The sequence below is a fragment of the Pseudonaja textilis genome, chromosome 15 (genome assembly GCF_049901715.1).
Source record: "Pseudonaja textilis isolate UNSWEBS1 chromosome 15, rPseTex1.2, whole genome shotgun sequence".
Taxonomy (NCBI): domain Eukaryota; kingdom Metazoa; phylum Chordata; class Lepidosauria; order Squamata; family Elapidae; genus Pseudonaja; species Pseudonaja textilis.
Genome location: NC_142004.1, coordinates 6,013,143 through 6,035,597, shown reverse-complemented (window position 1 = coordinate 6,035,597; position 22,455 = coordinate 6,013,143). Strand labels below are relative to the sequence as shown.

The 22,455-nt window shown below is 45.9% G+C and overlaps 2 protein-coding genes across 2 annotated transcripts; both read left to right on the top strand.

Annotated features, from left to right (window-relative positions):
* The first annotated feature begins 2,677 nt into the window (after window positions 1-2,677).
* On the top strand, window positions 2,678-6,107 carry GSC2 (goosecoid homeobox 2). Its single transcript, XM_087913355.1, has 4 exons — window positions 2,678-2,733; window positions 2,848-3,176; window positions 4,604-4,854; window positions 5,916-6,107. The coding sequence occupies exons 2-4, from the start codon at window positions 2,876-2,878 to the stop codon at window positions 6,015-6,017; spliced, it is 654 nt and encodes a 217-aa protein (XP_087769481.1). The 5' UTR covers window positions 2,678-2,733; window positions 2,848-2,875; the 3' UTR covers window positions 6,018-6,107.
* A 2,952-nt stretch (window positions 6,108-9,059) lies between these two features.
* On the top strand, window positions 9,060-20,711 carry ESS2 (ess-2 spliceosome associated protein). The gene is made up of 10 exons (XM_026723796.2): window positions 9,060-9,302; window positions 10,576-10,744; window positions 12,012-12,107; window positions 12,832-13,001; window positions 14,091-14,211; window positions 15,391-15,524; window positions 16,347-16,449; window positions 17,596-17,705; window positions 18,235-18,350; window positions 18,951-20,711. The coding sequence occupies exons 1-10, from the start codon at window positions 9,147-9,149 to the stop codon at window positions 19,234-19,236; spliced, it is 1,461 nt and encodes a 486-aa protein (XP_026579581.1). The 5' UTR covers window positions 9,060-9,146; the 3' UTR covers window positions 19,237-20,711.
* Window positions 20,712-22,455: the final 1,744 nt, after the last annotated feature.

Genomic DNA, 22,455 nt, shown 5'->3' with positions numbered 1-22,455 from the left:
AAATCAAAGAAAGCAATCAGCTGGGAGACTAAGAGGCTAAATGCGCCAGGCCCGGATGGCGAGATAGGTGTGGAGGCGCACACAAAGATTTGTGAAATAGGGTCTTGGTCACCGTCATTGTGACGGGGTGGGGGGGCGGGGGAGAGAATTGATCAGCCTCAACTTGGAGAAATACTACTCAAATCCGCCCACCCCACTCCTTGTAGCAAATTTTGAGGAGCACGGAGATGGCATGGGGGTCTAAGAAGCTATCTAGTCCATCCCCCGGGAAGGAAATTGGCCCCTCAAGCATCAGAATAACACAGCTGGGAAGAGATCTTGGAGGTCTTCGACCAACCCCCTGCACAAGCAGGAGACCCTAATGTCAGGGTTTCAAGTAATACACCCGTAGCAAACAAAACCCTGAGGAACGTGGGTTCCTTAAATAATAGTATTGGATACTAGTTCTGTACCTGTGCTTTGCTATGAAACTATGTGGTGGGGCTTAGTTTTGGGGGAGGAAAATAAGAGAGGAAAATTGTGCCTCTGTCTACCAGCATCCATCGGTATTCATCTGGCTAGCATCCTGTCAATGTATGAGAGAGTTGAAGGCTGTTTGGAAACCGAAAGAGCATTTGCTGTGTGAGCAAGAAAAAGATAGCAAGGAGCCTGGGCGTGGCTTAGCTCAACTGTTCCTCTACTAAAGCTGCTTGATGCCGTAAAACTGAAATTGAAACTCCTCTCCTCTGCTTGTGTTTTGCATTTGGAAGAGATTTCTTTTCAGGTGAGGAGGGGGAGTAGAACTCCTTAGCATCAGAGCGTGTTAATAATAATAATACAGGAAATACTAATAGCTCTGATGGCCATTTTGAAAAATCCTTTCTTAGTGAGTACCTAGAAGCCAAGAGGAACATAGGTGCCAAATTTCAAGTTTGCAGGCTTGTCTGTTCCGGAGATTTTGTGATGATGCATGAAGGATATTTCACTTTTAGATAGATAGATAGATAGATAGATAGATAGATAGATAGATAGATAGATAGATAGATAGATAGATAGATAGACAGACAGACATAGATATCATATTGGCACAGGCTAGTGAAAACAGACTCTTAATGTTCCTGCGGTTTTCACCTTAATTAAAAATAAACGTTTTTTCCCCTTTCCCAAACAATCCATCACGTGGTCCAATCAAGGTGCTGTCCCGTTGTCTGGTAACATCTCTTTTTCTCCCTCTGGCCACCTGTGGGAATGTCCTTGGTACCATTCTGGACATACGGCTATCCAATCTCTTTTGAAAAATCATAGCTCAAATCATTTGTATGGGATCTGTCTGTCCACCCATTCATTATAAGTGCTATTCCTTCCTTCCTTCCTTCCTTCCTTCCTTCCTTCCTTCCTACCTACCTACCTACCTACCTACCTGTTAGAATACAGTATTGCAGACTAATTCTGCCCACTGCCAGGAGCTTGATTCTCAGCAGCTCAAGGTTGACTCAGCCTTCCATCCTTCTGAGGTGGGTAAAATGTGGACCCAGATTGTCAGGGTCAAGAGGCTGACTCTGTAAACCACTTAGAGAGGCCTGTGAAGTGGTATATAAGTGCTATTCTTATTACTACCTATCATCTTTCATCCATCATCCGTCTATCATCCATTCATCCATCCATCATATATATATCTCTCTCCCTGCCCCTCTGTCTGTCTGTCTATCTATCTATCTATCTATCTATCTATCTATCTATCTATCTATCTATCTATCTACTACATACACATGCACACACACACATATAACCTCTTGCACATGTTCTCTTATCTACCTTCATCCATTCATCCTTTTTTTTTCTATCCTCCCTTCCCTCTATCTCTCCTAATCTCAACTCTAGATCCCTTTCTCTTTCCCTAAAGGCCTTCCTTCTACTCCAGACCTACACTCCTAGTAGCATAATCTGGAATTTCTAATCAGCCTAATGTCCCATTAACAGGGCTTCCTGTTTATTCTACAAAACAGAGAAAAAAACAGTGGAATTGATGCCTCAACAGAAACATTGATAATATCCAACTTTTGCCTGGGTTACAAGTCACCAAGACCTTGAGTTACAAGAAGAAGAAGAAATAACTTCTATTTTGCAAGAATTCTTGGCTGCTGCTAATATTGTTGGCTTCCTCTTGTAAAGCTAAATTCATTTACCCCATTCCCCTAGCCCCCATCTCCGTCCTTATATTGTGCCTTTTGACAAGAAGCCTTTCCTACGGTCAAAGAAAAAAAGAAATAATTTGCTTTCCTCTTTTTCTTCTTCTTTTCTTTTTTTTTTCCAAGGCGCTAATCCTCCCGGGCCATTTCTGGGGCCTGAGAAATAGCTTTTCCCTCACCTCCCCTTACCCCCAAAAAAAAGAGAGAGAGAAGCTTTGCCATACAATGGACATCATAAAAACCAACTTCATCCTACCATTGAGATTGAGAAATCAGATTTCCACCCAGTCATTCCTGCAGGATTAGCTAAATCTGAGATCCACACTAACCCTTCACAAAGCTGTCAAGATTAGCTTGAATGTATTTTATTCCAGCTTTTCAGGGGTGTGAGGGCTGGTGGTTATTTTCCAAGGAGGATTAAGGACCGTGAGCGAGTGTGTGTGTGTGTGTGTGTGTCTTTGTATATTTACGATGCTTTTATAAAGCAACTAAACTAGATTACGGAGAGACGGCGGTGAGGAAGGGATGGTTGAAACTCTTCCAAGAGCTGTCCACTGAGCAGAAGGTATGTTCCCCTTCCAATGAACATTTACGCCCGGTCTCTCCTTTCCATTTTGGGGGGCAAATCTTCCAACTGATGATAAAGCAGAAGCCGTATTTATCTCCTTTGGTCCCTCAGATGTAGCTGAGATCCAACAGAGAGAAGGATGTCAACAGAAGCTCCTTTGGTGGCTGAGCTGGAGAAGAAGCACCCGAAGAAGCCCCATGCCTTCACCATTGAGAGCATCCTGTCCAGCTCGGTGGAGAGCCGAGCCCCCGTCCTCTTCCCCTTCTGCTTCCGAGGTATTTGGGAGCAGCAGGACCCCAAAACCTTGTGCTTTTGGGGGAATCTGGCCACCGAGGAGGAGGAAACAGAGGAAGCAGCAGAAAGAGCTGGGTCGTCGTGCGGCTGTTGCTGCTGTTCCAAGGAGAACCTTCGCACGTGGCAAGACAGCGCAAATTGGCTGGGTGAGGATTTCGGTTGGAGTAGCGGGGTGCAAAAGACTTGGGGAGTGGGGTGGGGGGTTGTGAGGGTGGGGGAGGTGGCTGCTATTGGGGGCCAACTCCCTCCAGCTGAACTTTATTGGAGAATCAGGACACCCCCCATCCCCGAGGTCAAAAATCAGTCTTGGAGTTTCATAAAAGTTTTTTTTGTCCAAAGAGGTCTTGTTTTCTTTAGTTCTTTCAAGTGAATTTCCTTGGGTTTTTTTCTCTCTTTTTTTGGTGTGTGTGTTTGTGTGTGTGTGTGTGTGAGAGAGAGAGAGAGAAAGAGAGAGAGAGAGAGAGAGAGAGAGAGAGAGAGAGAGAGAGAGACTTTATTGTTATTCTTCCAAGATGTGTGTGTGTTTTCTGTTTCCTTAGTTCATTCAAGCAAATTTCCTTGAGGTTTTTTGATATGTGTTGTGTGTGTGTGTGTGTGTGAGAGAGAGAGAGAGAGAGGGAAGGAGGGAGGGAGATATATATATATATATCAACAGATTTCACTGTTATTCTTTCGAGGTATGTGTTTCTTTTTCCTTAGTTCATTCAAGCAAATTTCCTTGGTTTTTTTTTTTTTTGATATGTGTGTGTATATGTGTGTGTGTGAGAGAGAGAGAATGTGTGTGTGTGTGTAATAAATAGGCTTTACTGTTATTCTTCCAAGGTGTGTTTGTGTGCAAAGGGGGAAACAAAAGAGTTGTTTCCATCGCATTTCAGACATAGTACAGGTAGCTCTCAACCTACAACCGTCCGTTGAGCGACTGCTCGAAGTTACGATGGGACTGAAAATAATGACCGATGACCGTTTTTCCACAAGTTATGACCCTTGCAACCTCTCAAATGGCCACGTGATCAGAATTTGGCCGCTTGGCAATGGATTCATAGTTATGACGGTTGCAGTCCTATATATTCCCAGTCCAGAGAGAGAAATATCTGCCTCTACCTAACATCGAACTCATAGCCTCCTGGTTACGAGGCGAGAGCTCCGCCGGTAGGCCACCCGCACCACTCCAAGACCACCCTCCATACCATCATCATCTTCATTTTTAATGAACTCATTAATCCTTTGCATTGGGGTGGAGTCTGTGCAACCGAATGGAGCTGAGTGTTTACTGGCCGGATGCCTTTCCTGTCACCAATGCAGAGTCTTGTTCAGCAGATATATTCTCATTGCGTCCAGAGAGAGAAATATCTGCCCCTACCTAACATCGAACTCACAGCCTCCTGATTACGAGGCGAGAGCTCCGCTGCTAGGTTACCGCACCACTCCAAGATAGGCAGAGAAAGCATCTCTCTTGAGCTGGGGCGAAGACCCCTCCCCACAGATAAGCAGATATCTTCCCACGCCTTGAGACCAACGGACTTGGTTCACAGCATCTCTGGAGACCAACCCAACAGATTGTGCTTCCTTCTAGGGGACACCAGGTACGTGTGGCCCATGAAGTTCTTCTACCCACTGGCCGGGCCCTGCAGGAATCACCGCGGCAGCCCCAGTGCGCTGCAAAGCTTCCAGCAGATCCAGCGACGGACTAGGCGACATCGGACTATCTTCACGGAGGATCAGCTCCAGGCCTTGGAGACCCTCTTCCATAAGAACCAATATCCAGACGTGATCACCAGAGAACACCTAGCCAGCCAGATCCACCTGAAGGAAGAGAGAGTTGAGGTAACTTTCGGGGTGGGGATGGCGGGGGGGGGGGGGCGCGGGATGAACAGGTGACAAAGAGCCGGACTGTAGGAGATTGAGGGTGCAGAGGGGTTCATAATCCTTCCAGGAGATCAGGTCAAGGGCTTCCTCCTATTTTCTGCACAACAACAACCCCATGAGGTGGGTTAGGCTGAGAGAGAGAGAGAGAGAGCGAGAGAGTGACTTGCCCAAAGTCCGCCAGCTTTCATGCTTAAATAGCATTAGCGATAGCATTTATATACCGCTTCACAGTGCTTTCCAGCCCTCTCTAAGTGGTTTACAGAGTCAGCATTTTGCCTCCAACAATCCGGGTTCTCATTTTACTGACCTTGGAAGGATGGAAGGCTGAGTAAATCTTGAGTGGTCAGGATTGAACTGGTGGTGTGTGGGCAGATTTAGCCTGCAATACAGTATTCTGATAGCTCAATAGACTAGACAGAGCCGGGGAGAGAGAGACAGAGAGACAGAGACATACAGAGAGAGAGCGAGAGAGAGCGATAGCACTCATGTTTTTCATGGTGGATGATATAATGTCCTTCTATTTTGAACAATTTTCCTCATTTTACAATTTTCATTTTTTGCAGCATTTCAGTATTGGTATACATATGGTTTCCATACATTTTATTTTATTTTATATATACCTATACCTATATATCTATATCTATGTCTGTCTATCTTTATCTATATTCACACACACATTTCTTTATATATGTTATTCCACTAAAATATGTATTTCTTACTCTGAATATTTTGCCCTTTTACCTTTTATAATGCATATTTTACATTTTATTATCCTACTGCAACGTTTCATATTCTTTCTTTATCTTTATACCTACTATTTAACCAATTGTACCATGCATTCCAAATCAAATAATATTTCCGTTCCTCCTCCATCTTTTTATTTCCATTGTCAGTCTATCCATCTCAGCGCACTCTAATACTTTCTTTATCACAGGCACACACACGCACACAAAAAACCCACAAAAACACAGACACACACACGCACACACTAACGTCCTCCTTCTGTTGTCATCACACAGGTTTGGTTTAAAAACCGCCGAGCCAAATGGAGACATCAAAAGAGAGCAACGGCTTCGTCAATCATCCTTCCTGGAGCCAAGATTTCCTCCGAAGAGAACTGATAATGAACGGGTTATCGAACACAGGTTATCAACATAGGAACAAACTATAGGTTAGCAGAGTTCACACATCCCTGTGTCAGGATTCCGGCACTTACCCCCATTTAAATCATGAGTCTCGAGCTAAACTTCCAAAGCTTCAAAAGGATTTATTGGGAGTTAACGTGTCCAGCACTGCCTGGATGTAGCTGACTCTGAGACACATCATTCATGGTCACCCTTGACCCTGGTTTCCCCCCACCCCCTCTGGGTGTATCGTAATTCCTATTCTCCAATGGGACACATCCATAGCCCAGAGTCATCAATCCTGCTCTCCAGTTAGAATTTTGCGGGGCAGAAACTTCAGTCACCTAGTTACTATCTTTGAAGACATTTCTGGAATGCACTTTTGGTTTGCAAACGGCTGCACTGCTTCCCCCTCCCTTTCTGTTGGCAACCCTAAAAAAAACCAGAGAAATATTTTATGAGTTGACACCCTGTTCTGGTTAACCAGGATTGATCTATCAACAGACATCAGGCTGCGTTCGGTTCTTATACTGAGAACTGATTTACCTGTAATTGTTGGGTTTCATGCCACGATAGCTCAGTAGAATACAGGTAGTTCTTGACTTACAATCGCTGTTCGCTTTTACAATGGCACTGAAAAAAGTGACTTACGACCGTTTTTCACACTTATGACCATTGCAGCATTCCCCGTGACCATGTGATCAAAATTCGGACCCTCAGCAACTGACTCGTACTTATGACAGTTGCAGTGTCCCCTGATCCCCCTTTGCGACCTTTTTACAAGCAACTCAGTGGGGAAGCCAGATTTTCTTAGCAACCGTGTTACTAACCTAATAACTGCAATGGTTCACTTAATGACCAGGACCAGAAAGGTCATACAATAGGGAAAAACTCATGTAACAAATTTCTCACTTTAGCCACACTGATTCCGGGCTCAGTTGTGATCATAAATTGAAGAATACCTGTATTTATTTCTTCTCTAGTGAGCAATTAAGCAACTACACAGAACGATTCACATACATTATGATTAAATTACGATTTACTGCCCAGCTTGTCTGATAATTCAGGAAGTCCTCAACATATGACCACTTCAGAATTTCCATTGCTAAGCAGGGCAGCTGTTAAATGAGTTGCACCTGATTTTACAACCTTTTTTGGTGGCGTGGTTGTTAAGTGAACCAATTGCAGTTGTTAATTGAATCCTGAAGTGAATCCACCTTCTTCCATTGGCTTTGCTTGTTCAGAGCAGGATGCAAAGTTCAGGATCATAAATATACGCCGTATATTTATATGAATAGTGATCACGTGATGGTCGTAGGTACCAGGACCAGTCATAAGTCATAAGAGACTGGACAGCCATTTGCCTAAAATGCGATAGGATCTCTTGCTTGAGCAGGGGGTCAGACTAGAACACCTCCAGGGTCGCTTCCAACTCTTGTCCTTCTGTCATTTTTTTCCCAGTGCCATTATAACTCCAAACAGTCGCCAAACAGGTAGTAGGACTCGTAGTTGCATTGCTAGCGAACTCAAAAACCCAGAGTAGGATTGAAACATAAAATGTTTTGCAAAGTCAATGTTTTCGAACTGTAACGTTTCCGGCCAGTGGATGTAGCTACAGTTTTATCTGCTTTTCAGCCTGGATCTTTAAGAAAAAAAAAACATTCCACCGGCTACACAGGCAGACAAAGAAAAATAAAAGAAAAATGAACTTTGTGTTTGTTTTCCTTTCGTGCCCATTTGTTGCTCTTTTAAAGCATTTAGTCATTTTTTGCAACATTGGTCGCCATGTTCCCCTGTCAATCACACCTTCTTTCAGTTGTTGGATGTTCAACTTTGCATCCGATTTGATGTTATCAAGCCAGTGAGTTCTTCTTCTTCCTCTTCCTCTTCCTCTTCTTCCTTCTCCTCTTCTTCTTCTTCTTCTTCCTCTTCCTCTTCTTCTTCCTCTTCCTCCCACTAACGCTTTCTGGCATCATTGCTTCCTCCAATCAATTTGCACACATAACATGGGCAGGGTAAATCAGATGTACAGCTAGTCCTTGACTTATAACCGTGATAGTGAACCTATAGCGTGCGTGCGTGCAGTGGTGTGACAGGTCTCCCGGGAAGAGCCCCACTGTGCATGCGCCCACGCCCACCACCAGCCAGATGATTGTCAAGTATCTGCTGTGCATGCATGTGGGAGATGTGTGTGTGGCACGCAACGTGGAAATGGTTAGCCATCACTGACTTATAAGAATTCATTTAGTGACCATTCAAAGTTACGACGTCACTGAAAAATGTTGAGCATTTTTCTGAGGATGAGCATTTTTCACACTTACAACCTCGAGGATTCCCCATGACCATGGGACCCAGATCTTCCTCTGGGTACAAGGAGAATATATCTGCGGAACAAAACTCCGCATTGGCAGCAGGAAAGGCATCCGGCCAGTAAACACTCAGCTCCATTCGGTTGCCAAAACTCCACCCTGCAAGGGATTATGGGGTCATTAAAAGAAGATGATTTTTAATGGCTGTTTTTTGTGGCATCTTAGAAGTTGATTGGGGTGTGTAAAATGCAAAAATATATTTATAATGCAACAACGCAACGCAACATGCAAAGTAGAACAGTGAAGGTTTTGCACTTACGGATCCCAGGATTCCTAAAAAATGCAAATTTTGCAAAGATGGAAATAGAAATCAATGGATCATTCCATAATTAAAATCGTAAGGGGCGGCAGAGGCGCAAATCCCTGCTTTTCAGATATCCACTTGTCTTATTTGTTTTATTTTTTGGGGGGAGGAGTGAAATTAGGAGGACTGAGTCTAAGATGAACGACGACCCTGCAGAGTAGGCTCGGTCGGGCGTTCCAAGCCACTCACACCTTCCCCTCCTGCCCCGCTGCAGCTGCGAACAGAACCCGAAGCGATCACGCGCTGTCCCCTTCGCCTTACCTCTATATCACGTCAAGAGGAGGCGTTCCTGCACGCTCGGGTTACCACCCCTTGGGTGGGAGTGGCCTTGGCGCGCATGCCGGGACGGCGTAGGAGAAAGCGCTTCCGGTGTGTCTCCGGAAGTGCCCGTATTTCCGGAAGTGAGAGCCCAGGCCTGTCTGCGTTACCACGGGAGACGATTCGTGGGGCGACATGGAGCCTCCGGGGGGCCCGGCCGGGTGCGGCGCTTCGGCCCAGGCGCTGGTGCCCGTCCAGGCCGAGGCTTCCGCCGTAGCTCTGCGGAAGGAGGCGCCCCAGGAAGCCCCTAAGTGCCCCAAGAGGGTTCTGGACGAGGATTCCTACATTCAGGTGATGGGACGAGGCCGGATAGGCCTTCGGGGGACCCGGCTGGTCGTCGTCGATCAGCCCTCGGGCGCTTCCTCACCTAGTTGGCGGTCCGGCGTTCTTTTTCAACTCCCGTTCTGGCCTACCTCGCAGGGTCGTCGTGCGGAGGTGGGAGGAGGAGGAGGAGGAGGAAATCAAAATATTCCCAAAACATTGTTACATTCCATCCCTTTAATCTCTGATTCAAATTTATATACTTTGCTAATTATGGCTTTACTGGTACGGGTAGTCCTCGACTTACGACCACAACGGTGCCCAGAATTTACGTGGCTAAGCCCACCCACCCCACCCCTGGTTTAACCTTTTTTTTTGCAAGATAAAATAAGATGCAAAATAGGAAAGTAAAAAAGGGAAACGGTGGGCAGGAAGAAGGGGAAGAGAAGCAAGGGAAGATAGGAGAAAAAGAATTCTACTGTCAATAGTGCAATGTGAGTGGAAATATCAGGGGAATAGAAATAGGAATAGGAATGATACGATAGAAGAGAAGGAGAAGGAGAAGGGAAAGAAGAGGGAGAAGGAGAAGAAAGAGAAGGAGAAGCAAAAGGAATGGAATGGAGAGGAGGAAGAGGAAGAGGAGGAGGAGGAGAAAAGAAAGGGGAATGGAATGGAGAATAGAATAGAATAGAATGAATATTGGAGTAGAGTAGAATAAAATAGGGTAGGGTAGGGTAGGAAATATGGAATGGAATGAAGAATAAGGGACAGGATAGGACAGGGAGTTGGAAGGGACCTTGGAGGTCTTCTAGTCCAACCCACCAATCAAGCAGAACACAGCAAACTCCAAGACCAATAAACACAGACCAAGACTCTCAACCAATCAGAATGAAGAAAAAAACATTCTGGCACAGCAGTAGGCTAGCACCAAATTTAAAACGGAAACGGCTGTGAAAGTCTGACTCACAGACGAACACAATACAGAAGCCTGATGATGGCAGATGAGATTCTGCCAAAACGTTGCTACAACTTTAAAAGCACAACTACAATGACGTGGGAAAATACCCAAACAAAGCTGAATACCGTACATATAAATATCCACGAAAACTTAAGAATGAATATATATGTGTGTGTGTGTGTTTATATTCCTTGTTGAACCTCTTTTTTAAAGCCTTTTTGGGGTTCCAACCATTTGACTCACCATATCAAAAGAGAAGACTTCAGAATTGTGTAATCCAAATGCCTCCTGTTTTAAATATTTATCAGGGAAACATATTTTGTTTTCTTCTGAATGCTTTTGCAGAGCCTGGAAAAAATCATCCAGAGGGATTTTTTCCCTGATGTCGAGAAGCTGCGTGCCCAGAAGGAATACCTGGAAGCCGAAGAGAGTGGTGATTTGGAGAAGATGAGACAGATAGCCATCAAGTTTGGCTCCTCGCTGGGCAAAACTGCCAGAGATACTCCTGCACCTTGTAAATATGAATGCCTGATCACTTGATGGGTTCGATTCATTGTGCCACCAAGTCATTTTTTATTCCTAGCCACTACATAGTTTCTCCATGAGGATCTGTCCCTCACCTGGCCTTCAAATTTCCCAAGGGTGCATTTGTTGCCCTTTTAACTGGGACTCTTCACCTCTGGTCCCAATGACCAACCCAGATTAGACCCTCTAGGATCCAATCTGGGTTCAGGTTAACAGAGTTGGAAGGGATCTTGTAGGTCATCTGTCCAACCCCCTGCCCAAGCAGGAGACCCTACACCATTTCTGACAGATGGCACTCCAATCTCTTCTTGAAAGCCTCCAGTGATGAAGCTCCCACAGCTTCTGAAGGCAACTTCTGTTCCATTGGTTGGTTGTTCTCACTGTCAGATAGTTTCTCCTTAATTTCCAGGTTGAATCTCTTCTGGATCAGTTTCCATCCCTTATTTCTTTTCTGGCCTTCAGGTTCTTTGGGAAATAGCTTGACCCCTTCCTCCTCTCTATGGCAGCCCCTCAAATATTGGAAGGCTGCTCTCCTGTCTCCCCTGGTCCTTCTCTTCCCTAGACTAGCCGGGGCCAGTTCCTGCAACCGTTCTTCGTATGTTTTAGCCTCCAGGCCATTGATCATCTTAGATAGATTCAGATTAACAGAGTTGTAAGGGACCTTGTGGGTCACCTAGTCCAACCCTCACCCAAGCAGAAGACCCCACACCATTTCTAACAAATGGGTTGGTCACCCAGACCAGAGGTGAGACATGTCTAATTCACCCTCACTGTCCATCTTGCTGCTGGTTATCCCCTTCTCTTTTTTTCTACAGTGATCCCTTAGTACTTATCATTCATTGGTTCTTGGGACCATGACATGTAGTAAAAATGACAAGTACCAAACCTACTTAACACGTAATCCTTTGTTTTGGCTGGAAAGGGTAGCAAGTCACGAGGCAGCTGACACTGGCTAGTTTTCGCTGGTATGTCAGGTACCAAGCAAACAACTTTCCTTGAAGGGACATTGTCATTTGAAGACAGAGGTAGATGTATAATTAATCGCCAACTTATTGGATTGTTACCTTGATTTTTTTTCACCAAGAAGCGAAACTTGGCCTGGTAATTTCCCAACCTTCAGCCCCCAAAGCATCATTAGGTCAATCAGGCTTTCTGAGATTTAGTGTTTTGGGATTTTTTTTCTGATGGGGATTTGTATTTTCAGAGCAGTAACTTTCTATACTTTGTAAATCTGTGTTTTCTGTTCCTCGGGACAGATGTCACCCCGGCAACTTTTGAAACCCCTGATGTTCACTCTGGTGATCCTTCTGTGCTGAGTAAGCCCAAGCTCACCGTGAAATCGCTCGATGAAGGTAAGCCGTTGGAGTAGTACTTTTGATTGTTCAGCGTATGGCCCTTTGGGTTTTGACTTGGAGCGGGATATTCCAGCGAAACGGATTCATTGCTAATCACGCCCACGAACAGGAAACTTCGCACTGAATGGTTCATACCAAAGGTGCCTTTTTTTTCAAAAGGCAACTGGACTTTCTGGTTTTTTTGGTGTTTTTTTTTTTTTTTGAAGATGTTTCGCTTCCCATCTAAGAAGCTTTTCCAGCTAAAGAATGCAAGGAATATAAATCCTTCCATTTCCCGCTATCCTATCAGAGCTGAAGAAGCTTCTTGGATGAGAAGCGAAAGCTCTTCAAAGAAGAACCAGAAAGTCCAGTTGCCTCTTGGGACAACTTTTTCAAGAGGCAACTAGACTTCCTTGTTTTGTTTTTTTTTGAAGACATTTCGCTTTTCATCCAAGAAGCTTCTTCAGCTCCGGCTGGATTGGGGATGGGGTGGGTGGGGATGAAATTTATTTGTTAAATGTATTCGTTAAATTTATTTGCAGCCCATCTCACAGCAAGAGTTTTTCTTTGATCTCATTAAAATCGGAGTAGCCAATCTCAGCACCGTGGCTAGATTACAGTTTTACCTTCTTTCTGTCCCCGCAGCTTAGAAGATTTGATCATTCAAAGAACGTGAGCTTCCTAATGTGTCTGGATCTCTTTTTGTTTTCCTTCCCCCAAGTTGCATTTTCTTTATTTTCAGGTGAAGTGGAAGAGGAAGAAAACAAAGATGCTTTGCCCTGTTTGGACAATTTCTTGGCCAAACACACCAGCGAGGATAATGCTTCGTTCGAGCAGATCATGGAAGTGGCCAAAGAGAAGGAGAAAGCGAAGCATTATTGGCTTTACGAAGCCGAAGAGGAATTTGCCCAGGTAAGGAGCAGCTTTCTCTATATGGAGGTTTGGAGCCATTGCTCCTCCCTTGGTCAAAGAAAAGAGGCTTTTTAAAAAACATATATTTTAGAATTTTTTTTTTTTGGTTCTGCCTTAAAGTCCCTGAGAGAAAGGAACTGGCCCAAAGTCACCCAGCCGGCTTTCATGCCTAAAATGGAACTACAACTCACAGTTTCCAGGTGATTGGTCCAAAAATCACCCAGCTAGCTTTCATGCCTAAGGTGGGACTAGAACTCACCGTCTCCTGGTGATTGGCTCAAAGTCATCCAGCTGGCTTTCATGCATAGGAGGGGTGGGGCTAAAACTTACTGTCTCTGGGTGATTGGCCCAAAGTTACCCAACTGCCTTTCTTGCCTTAAAGTGGGACTAGAACTCACCGTCTCCTGGTGATTGGTCCAAAGTCACCCCGCTGGCTTTCATGCCTATGGTGGGGCTAAAACTCACTGTTTCCTGGTTTCTAGCTAGGTGCCTCCACCACCAGCCGGCTCTCTAAGCTTCTTCCATTCCTCATTTTGGAAGGATGACAGTAGCGCCATGTCATTCCTTTTCAAATGTGGACAGTTTTAAGTTGTAGAAAATGAATACCGTCAGCACAACAGGCACCCCGTGGTTTCCAAAGGCCTTTTTGTGCAGCGACCAATCACCCTGCTTAAACAACCATATGCTTTCCAACTAATAAATAGCAATGAAAAAACAAACTTAAAAAAATAAATCTATTTTCACCAAAGACCCTAGACAATTGTCAGCCCAACCCGTGCGCCTGAGAAAGCTACGTGCACCTTGCATCATCCCTTTCGTTTCGCATGATTAAAACATCACGGCCCTCGGCCCACCGAAAGCCACGTACATGCGAGGTAAACCCGCCCCGGGGGAAGGAGGCCCCGAAGCTTTCCTCGATCGATCTAGTTCCATACAGGATACACAGTGGAGTTCTGCGAAGGAGAAGCTGGATATGCTCAAAAACGCTAAAATATTCATTTACTCCTAGGTACATTTCAGGATCACCGGGTGTAGATCCTCCCTTCTGTTCGTGCGAGCAGCTGATGGTGTTTTTCTTTCCTGTTTTAGCGGCATCAGGAGCAGTTAGCTCTCCCGTCGCTGGAGGAGCAGCAGGCCCTGGGGAGTGGCAAAGCTGGAGTAGAGACGTGGGAATACAAGGCCAAGAATTCACTGATGTATTATCCGCCAGGTGAGGCTGCTTGTGCTCCCCCTGAGAAGGTCTGTTTGTTGTAAAAAGGAAGCTGGGTAATAATGGTGATTTACACCCCCCCCGGTCCACCAAGCTTACATTGGTTGCTCTTTGTTACTTGTTAAGAGAGCCAGGTTGGTTTGGTAGTTAAGGCACTAAGCTAGAAAGTAGGAGACGGTAAGTTCTAGTCCTGCCTTGGCTGTGAAAGCTCGCTGGGTGACTTTGGGCCAATCACCAGGACACAGTGAGTTCCAGTCTTGGCTTAGTTATGAAAGGTGGCTGGGTGACTTTGGGTCAATCACCAGGAGATGGTGAGTTTTAGTTCTGCTTTAGCTGTGTAAGCTGGCTGGGTGACTTTGGAATCAATCACCAGGAGACTGGGAGTTCTAGTTCTACCTAAGCTATGAATGCTGTCTGGGTGACTTTGGGTCAATCACCAGGAGACGGTGAGTTTTAATCCCGTCCTAGCTGTGAAAGCTGGCTCGGTGACATTGGATCACCAGGAGACAGGAGAGTTCTAGTCCTGGCTTACCTATGAAAGCCAGGTGGGTTATTAAGCACTAACAAAATGTAAACAACAGAAAATCAATAAAATATTTAAGAAAAGAAAAGAGAGCCAGGTGGGTGACTTTCGGTCAGTCACCAGGAGAAGGTGAATTCTAGTCCCGTCGTAACTATGAAATCTGGCTGGGTGAGTTTGAGCCAGTCCCTCTCTCAGCCCAACCCACCTCCACAGAGTGGTGGTTGTGGGGAAAATAGGAGGAGGGAGGTGTGCTGGATATGTTTGCCACCTTGAGCCATTTGTAAAAATAGCAAAACCGGAATTCCTGCATCATCTCTCGTCTTTCTCCACTCTGTTCATTTTGATCCTTGATGTTTTCTTATTTTGAAACGGCCAGGAAAAGAAATCCCCCCTTCTTTCAAATCTTTCTCCCGTGCAAGCTGATCTGTCTTACCTGCCTTGTTTCTGTCTGTCACAGAAGAGAAGCGATAAAGGCAGGACGAAGAGAAAGCAAGCTTCTTTTGATTATTATTATTATTTTTTGGCTTGGCGGCTGATTTGGGTCTCTCTCTTCCATGGCTTGAGGTTGTCTTGCTCTTTCGTTGATGAGAGCCTGGAATTCATGCTGAGCTCCCGCTTTGCAGGGTTGTGAGTAATACGGTGCTGTGTCTTTTCAGGAGTTCCTGATGAGGAAGATGTGTTCAAAAAGCCACGCGAGGTCGCTCACAGGAACACCCGTTTCTTGAAGGATCCCTTCAGTCAAGCAGTGAGCAAGAGCCAGCTTCAGCAAGCAGCAGCCCTCAATGCTCAGGTGGGGGCGTAAGGTTTCCCGTGTCCTGTCTTATTTATAAGAGGGCTGTTTCTGCTCTTTTGAACTGGCAAATGAATCAGAGCAAATTGAATGAGAAATAATGGCAGAATGGGAAGGAAGGAAGGAAGGAAGGAAGGAAGGAAAGAAAGAAAGAAAGAAAGAAAGAAAGAAAGAAAGAAAGAAAGAAAGAAAGAAAGAAAGAAAGAAAGAAAGAGATGGAGGAGCAGAGGAAATGGTAAGCAGGGGAAGGAAGGAAGAAAGGAAGTAGTTGGAGGAGGAATATAAATGGTAAGCAGAGGAAGGAAAGAGAAGGAAGGAAGGAAAGGGGAGGAAATGGTAAGCAGGGGAAGGAAGGAAGGAAGAAAGGAAGTAGTTGGAGGAGGAATATAAATGGTAAGCAGAGGAAGGAAAGAGAAGGAAGGAAGGAAAGGGGAGGAAATGGTAAGCAGGGGAAGGAAGGAGAAGAAGGGAAGAAGCAAGGAAGGAGATGGAGGAGCAGAAGAAAGGGTGGACAAAGAAAGGAAGCAAGGAAGGAAAGAAATGGAGGAGGAGAGGAAATGGTAAGCAGGGGAAGGAAGGAGAAGGAAAGGAAGAAAAGAAAAGAAGAAAGGAAGGGAAGAAGAGTTTCTAGTTTACCTGAGGGGAAAATGGTGGTTCCTCTGCTTTAATTCCATTTACCGAAATGTGTGTGTGTGTGTGTGTTTTTTTTAACAGCCTGAGCCTTTTTAGCTTTTTTCTCCCACTTTTGCAGGGTGGCGGGCTGCACCTTTAAAGCGCTCCGTAATTAACGCTAACGCTCATTTTCTCTCTTGTTAATCCCAGTACAAACAAGGCAAAGTGGGGCCCGACGGGAAGGAGCTTATCCCCCAGGAATCTCCGAAGGTAAACGGATACGGATTTGTGGCCACACCCTCCCCCGCTCCCGGTAAGAAAGAAAATCCTCTTTATTGTGTTTTTTTTTTAACACACACACACTCACACACAAGATATCCAGCTTCCCCAATTGATTACTCTTATTGGAAGCTGGCTGGGAAAGGTTGCAAATGGTGATCTTATAACCCTACAATCCTGGCCATTGTTGTAAATTCGTATCGGTTGCCAAGCACCTGAATTTTGATTGCATGCTGTGGCAGTTGTAAGCGTGAGGACCAATAAGTCATTTTTTCATCCCCTGTGGCTTTGTAACCAGTCACTAAGTAGTTGATAAGTCAAGGACTCTTTGTAAATCATTACCTTTTGATCCGTGGTGTGCTAAATACATACACATATGCATACCTAAATTACAGGAGGTACTTTGACAGAATCGATGTTTAAGCTCTGGTTCTTTCTGTTTCTTTTTTAAAAAAATTCACCTTCTTTCGTATCTATCTTCATATCTTTCATAACAAAAGGATTGCGCTAATAAAGGAGAATATTTGTTGCCCTGGGATGACAGAAGAGGTCCTTGGTGCTCTCTGAGCTTGGTGGTTTTCCTGCAGACATTTCATGATCCAAACTAGGTAACTCCATCCGTGCTAGAAGGGAGCGGAGTTTGGGAGGAGGGGGAGGAGGAATGTGGGGTCCTTGGTGCCTTTGAGCATGGCTCTTTTCTTGCAGACGTTTCATGATCTAACTAGGTAGTATCATCAGTGCCAGAAAGGAGTGGGGTTTGCTACTGATGATGTTACATAATTAGGGTCATGAAACGTCTGCAAGAAAGCAGTTAAGCTTAGAGAGCACCAAGGACTCCACAGTCCTCCTCCTCCTCCTCCTCCTCCTCCTCCTCCTCCTCCTCCTCCTCCTCCTCCTCCTCCTCCTCCTCCTCCTCCTCCTCTCCTTCCAAACTCCATCCCTTTCTAGCACAGATGACAACCATCAAGATCAGAGGACACCAAGGGCCCCTCAAAGGGACTGTTTTTACATTTTTTAGGATTCAGTATTTTCCGTTTTGTAATAACGTCTCCTTCAGCTGGTCTGTAAGGAAAAAGATCCCTCCCTCCAGATATTTGAACCAAGCCACACTAGCATTCAGATGGCAAGCCAGGGTTTCCTGCCACATCAAGTACACTGACCGGCCAATGTGTCTTCCTAGGTGTGAATGACTCCCCTCTTATGACCTGGGGAGAGATAGAAAGCACCCCTTTGCGGTTGGAAGGCTCCGACACGCCCTATGTCGACCGGAGCCCAGGACCGGCTTTCAAGGTATTTCAGGCCCTCAACTTACGACCATAACTGAGCTCCCAAATTTTGTTGCTAAATAAGATGTTTGTTAAGTGAACTTTGTCTCTGTTATGACAACTTTTTTTGCAGCAGCAGCAGCAGCTGCTAAGTGAATCCCTGCAGCTGTTAATTTAGTAACCTGGTTGTTAAATGAATCTGGCTTCCCCAGTTAACTTAAATCAGGGGTCCCCAAACTTGGCCACTTTTAAGACTTGTGGACTTCAATTCCCAGAATTCTCCAGCCACCTATGCTCACTTGGGAATTCTGGGAGTTGAAGTCCACAAGTCTTAAAAGTGGCCAAGTTTGGGGAGCCCTGACTTAAATAGTTGAGTCACTGCAGCAACACCTGACTCTTAACCTGCCCTGATTTGGATGGCACTTTGTGTGGAAGAGTTTGGGAAAATGGGTTCCAGAGCATCCTTTTCGGCTTTCTCAACCAGTGAGAAAAGGGTAAGGAGGATGAAGTTACAGTCGGAAGGATCAGACTCCAATCAGCTGGTATTTTCACAGATCCTGGAACCTGGGCGCCGAGAGAGGCTGGGCCTTAAGATGGCCAACGAGGCAGCTGCTAAAAACAGAGCCAAGAAACAAGAAGCCTTGAGAAGAGTCACGGAGAACCTTGCCAGGTGAGCGATCCGTCAAGGTAGCACACTCACAGTGCTTTTACATCCCTCTCTAAGCAGCTTTACAGAGTCAGCCTCTTGCAAAAACCCCAACAGTCTGGGTCCTCGTTTTACCCACCTCGGAAGGCTGAGTCAACCTTGAGCCGGTCAGGATCAAACTCTTGGCAGTAGGCAGAGTCAGCCTGCAATACGGCATTCTAACCGGAAGGAAGGAGGGAGGGAGGGAGGAAGGAAAGGAGGAAAGAAGGAAGGAAGGAAGGAAGGAAGGGCAAAGAAATAGCAATAGCACGTAGACTTATATACCATTTCACAGTGCTTTCCAGCCCTCTGTAAGCAGTTTTACAGAGTCAGCCTCTTGCAAACCCCAACAATCTGGGTCCTCGTTTTATTGACCTAAGAAGGATGGAAGGCTGAGTCAACCTTGAGCTGGTCAGGATCTAACTCCAGGCTTTGGGGCAGAGTCCGCCTGCCCTACTGCATTTCTAACCGCTGTGCCATCACACTATCCTAGCTGCGGGCTGACCAATGCTTAATAGAACTGCTTAGTAGAACCTTTTATCTGAAGTCCTTAATTTTGTTTTTTATTCCCCACCCCCCTTCCAGCCTCACACCAAAAGGACTCAGCCCGGCCATGTCTCCCGCCTTGCAACGCCTAGTGAACCGCACTGCTAGCAAGTTCACGGACAAAGCTCTCCGGGCCAGTTACACCCCGTCCCCTGCACATGTGAGAACCCCTGGCTACAAGACCCCTTCCGCTGCCCTGCAAACCCCCACGGTCACCCCGACCTCCAGGACGCTCTCTCAGACCCCTGTGGCTCAGGATCCCGCCTCTATTACGGACAACCTGTTACAGCTGCCCAAAAGACGTAAAGCATCGGACTTTTTTTGACCCTGTCCTCTTGTTGGGGTCAGAGTGGAACTCAGAAATGGCCCAATGTAACCCAAGCTGCCAGAGACACAATGCCCACCGTTGACTGAAAGCACCAACAAGTTGTTTGCTCGGGCTTCAGGATCGTTCCTCCCTTTGCAAGTCCTGGGTGGCCCTAATCCTGCCTAGCCAGTCAGGAGGAGCGGGTGGAAAGTAAAGCTTTGGGGTTAGAAAATTGGCTGAAACTTTTGGATCGATGGCCCAGGAAGGCGGTAACCCGAACTGCTTGCACTGCACCGGCCTTTTGAAGGCAGTTTGCTGATTTGCGTCGGGGTGCTCTCAACCGATTAAAAGACAGGCTTCACCTCAAGACCCAGCAGGAATCTGGATCGTGGTGTGGCTCTGGCACCCATCGTTGGGAGGTGAAAGACTCAGGGAGAGTGACTGAAAGAAAGGGGAGAGAATGAGAGGAAAAAAGGGGGTGGGGAGAGAAAGGGAGAATGAGAAGAGAGAGAAAGAGTGGGGGAGAATGAGAAGAGAGAGAAAGAAAAGGGGAGAACGAGAGGGAGAAAGAGTGGGGAGAGTAAAAGAAAGGGAGAAGGAGAAAGAATGGGCAGGGAGAGAAAGAGGAAGAACAAGAGAGGGAGAGAGAGGAGAAAGAGAGAGGGAGAGAACAAAATAGTTTCCAGGTAGAATTGTTGTGTGTTGCTGCCCTGGCATCTCAGTGGCCTGGTGCAGCTGGCAATGTGTCCATACCTGGTTAGGGTTTGGCAGCAGGTCCTTGGCTTAGAGACTGACCAAAGGCCTGGTATATTTCTCTTCGCCTGGGACCTGAGAAAGAATTCGCTTTCTGGAAAGCAAATGTGCCAGGATTCCTTCATTCTTCTCCTACAGAGATCCTGAGAAGCTTCCTTATGCATTGAAAGCGAGGAATAGCTCTAAATCTTACGGGCTGTAAAACATGGTTTGGAATCCTGTTGGTCAGGTCTAACCTAATCTCACTTTGAGAAGCTTTTTCGGTGGCCTCCTATATGTGGATCCAATCCAGCCTAAACAAAAATTAAGAAAAGATATTTAAAAGCCTGGCCAGATTTCTGCTAAGTCTAAGATAAAGTTTCAAAGCCAAACTGAGAAACGGAAAAGGGGGCAGCCGTCATATGAGGTTGTCTTCAGCGGAAAAAAAGCATATTTCGTACTCAAAACTCATATAGCCCAGCTGGTGAAAAACACAGCCAGCTGGAAATCTTGCAGCTATCATTGCCATTCAACGAGACTCTGTTCCTTTGGCTTTGAATAATTTGCTTATTCTCCTCATGGGCTTGGAGCGTTTTATGCCCACTTCTTAAAAATAAGAAATTGAACTTCTTCGATGGAAAGACCAAAAATAAACACCCAAGTGTAAGGTTGCCTTTTAATGTAACTCCGTTTGGATGGGGGAGACATTCTAGGGGTGAGGAAGACTGACGCTGCGCTGAATAAATTCTACGTTTCAGTTTTCGAGCGGTTGATTTCTGGTGTTTCGCTCTGACGGGCAGAGATCTCCTAGCAAGGCCTGTGAGTTATAGCTAAATATAAGACGGCAGAAGAGAATTGTGAGCCAGAGAGCAAAAGTGGATTTAGTCAGGGGTTGGATAGGTTAATATAAACATTAAAAGGGGGGTCACACAATGTCCCCGCTTGTGTTGTGACCTGCCCAGCAGCTGGCGGAGCCGGTAGCAGAATCGGACAATGAGGAGGTTGTGGAGGAAGCTGGGCCAGTCCTGGAGGCTGAGGACGGCTCGGACGAGGGCTCTGCGTCAGAGGCAGAGATGGGGCCAGGACAGGCTGGCAGTCATCGGCTGCCTTCAGAGTCTGACAGCAGTGAGGCGGGGGAGCAGCTGGAGCCAGTTCCCAGTCTGCGCACGCACAGAGCTGCCAAAAGAAAAGAACAATTAGGAACTAAGAGTCGACGTGGCAGGAAGGCCACAGGTGAACGGTGAATGGCCCCTCCCAAAGAAGTGCAAAAGGAGAGGGGGCTTTTGCAGGGAACAGTTTGTTCATTGCAGCATGGTGAAGATCTGTCTGTGCATCTCAGAGACTCTGTGCCGAGACCTTCCTTGTCAGCGCTGCGTTTGGAAATATTTACTTGGCAGCTCTCCAAGGTAGATAAGGTTTGTGCTCTTAATTGGACCCTTGGAAGACTGTTTGCCAGGCCTTTGGCTGAAGGTGAACGCAAGAAATTTTACCTTCGTTTAATAAAAGGATTTTGCCGGGACAAAGAGTCTGCTTGGTGCTTTTTGGGGGGAGCCTAGAACAGCTTGACTCTTGTTGAAGCAGCACAAATACAACACTCTTTGAGTTAAAAGTACGAAGGACAGATTGCGCACATATCCTTTGTACTTTTAACTCAGATTGTTTTTATTTTCCTGGAAGCAAATCTGTGTGAATTTAGTAGCTTCCCCCGCTCATGGCGCGCCAACTCCAGCCGGTAGGGATTGGGGATAGATCCCTTTCGAACGCCCGCCTGTTCAGGTAGCCCTCGACTTAACAACAGTTCGTTTAGTGACCGTTTGAAGTTACCACAACACTGGAAAAAAATGATTTGTTTGTCACACGACTGTTGCAGCATCCATCAGGTCACGGGATCAACATTCAGACACTTGGCAACTGATAATTACGACATCTGCAATGTCCCGGGGTCATGGGATCCCCTTTTGCAGCCCTCTGACATGCAGAAGTGAATGGGGAAGACGGATTCACTTAACGTCCGTATTACTAACGTAACAACTCCAGCAGTGAAGGTCATAAAATGGACCAAATCTCGCTTAACTGTTGCGTAGCAAGAGAGATTTTGGGCTCAATTGGTGGTTGTAAGTCAAGGACTACCCAGGTAGTCCCAGAATTAAGGTGGTAAGTTGTTGCGGTTGTAAGCCAAAGCCTCATGTGACCAAACCTAATTTTTTTGACATTTTTTTTGCAGCATGCATTAAGCAAAAACCGTTAACGGCGACTTTAAGGCCATTAAATGAACCATTTTCCCCAATGTTTTTTTTTTTGGGGGGGGTTGCTAGAAACTGGAAGGAATTCTATGCAATTGCTGTTAGGGTTAGGGTTAGGATCAATCTAAACCAATTAGTCTTATGAATGTCTCTCTCGTGAATGGGGCCTTCATAATGGGGTGCATTGTATTTCAATCAGAGTAGAACCGGAAGGGACCTTGGAAGGCCTTCTAGTCCAACCCCCTGCTCAAGCAGGAGACCC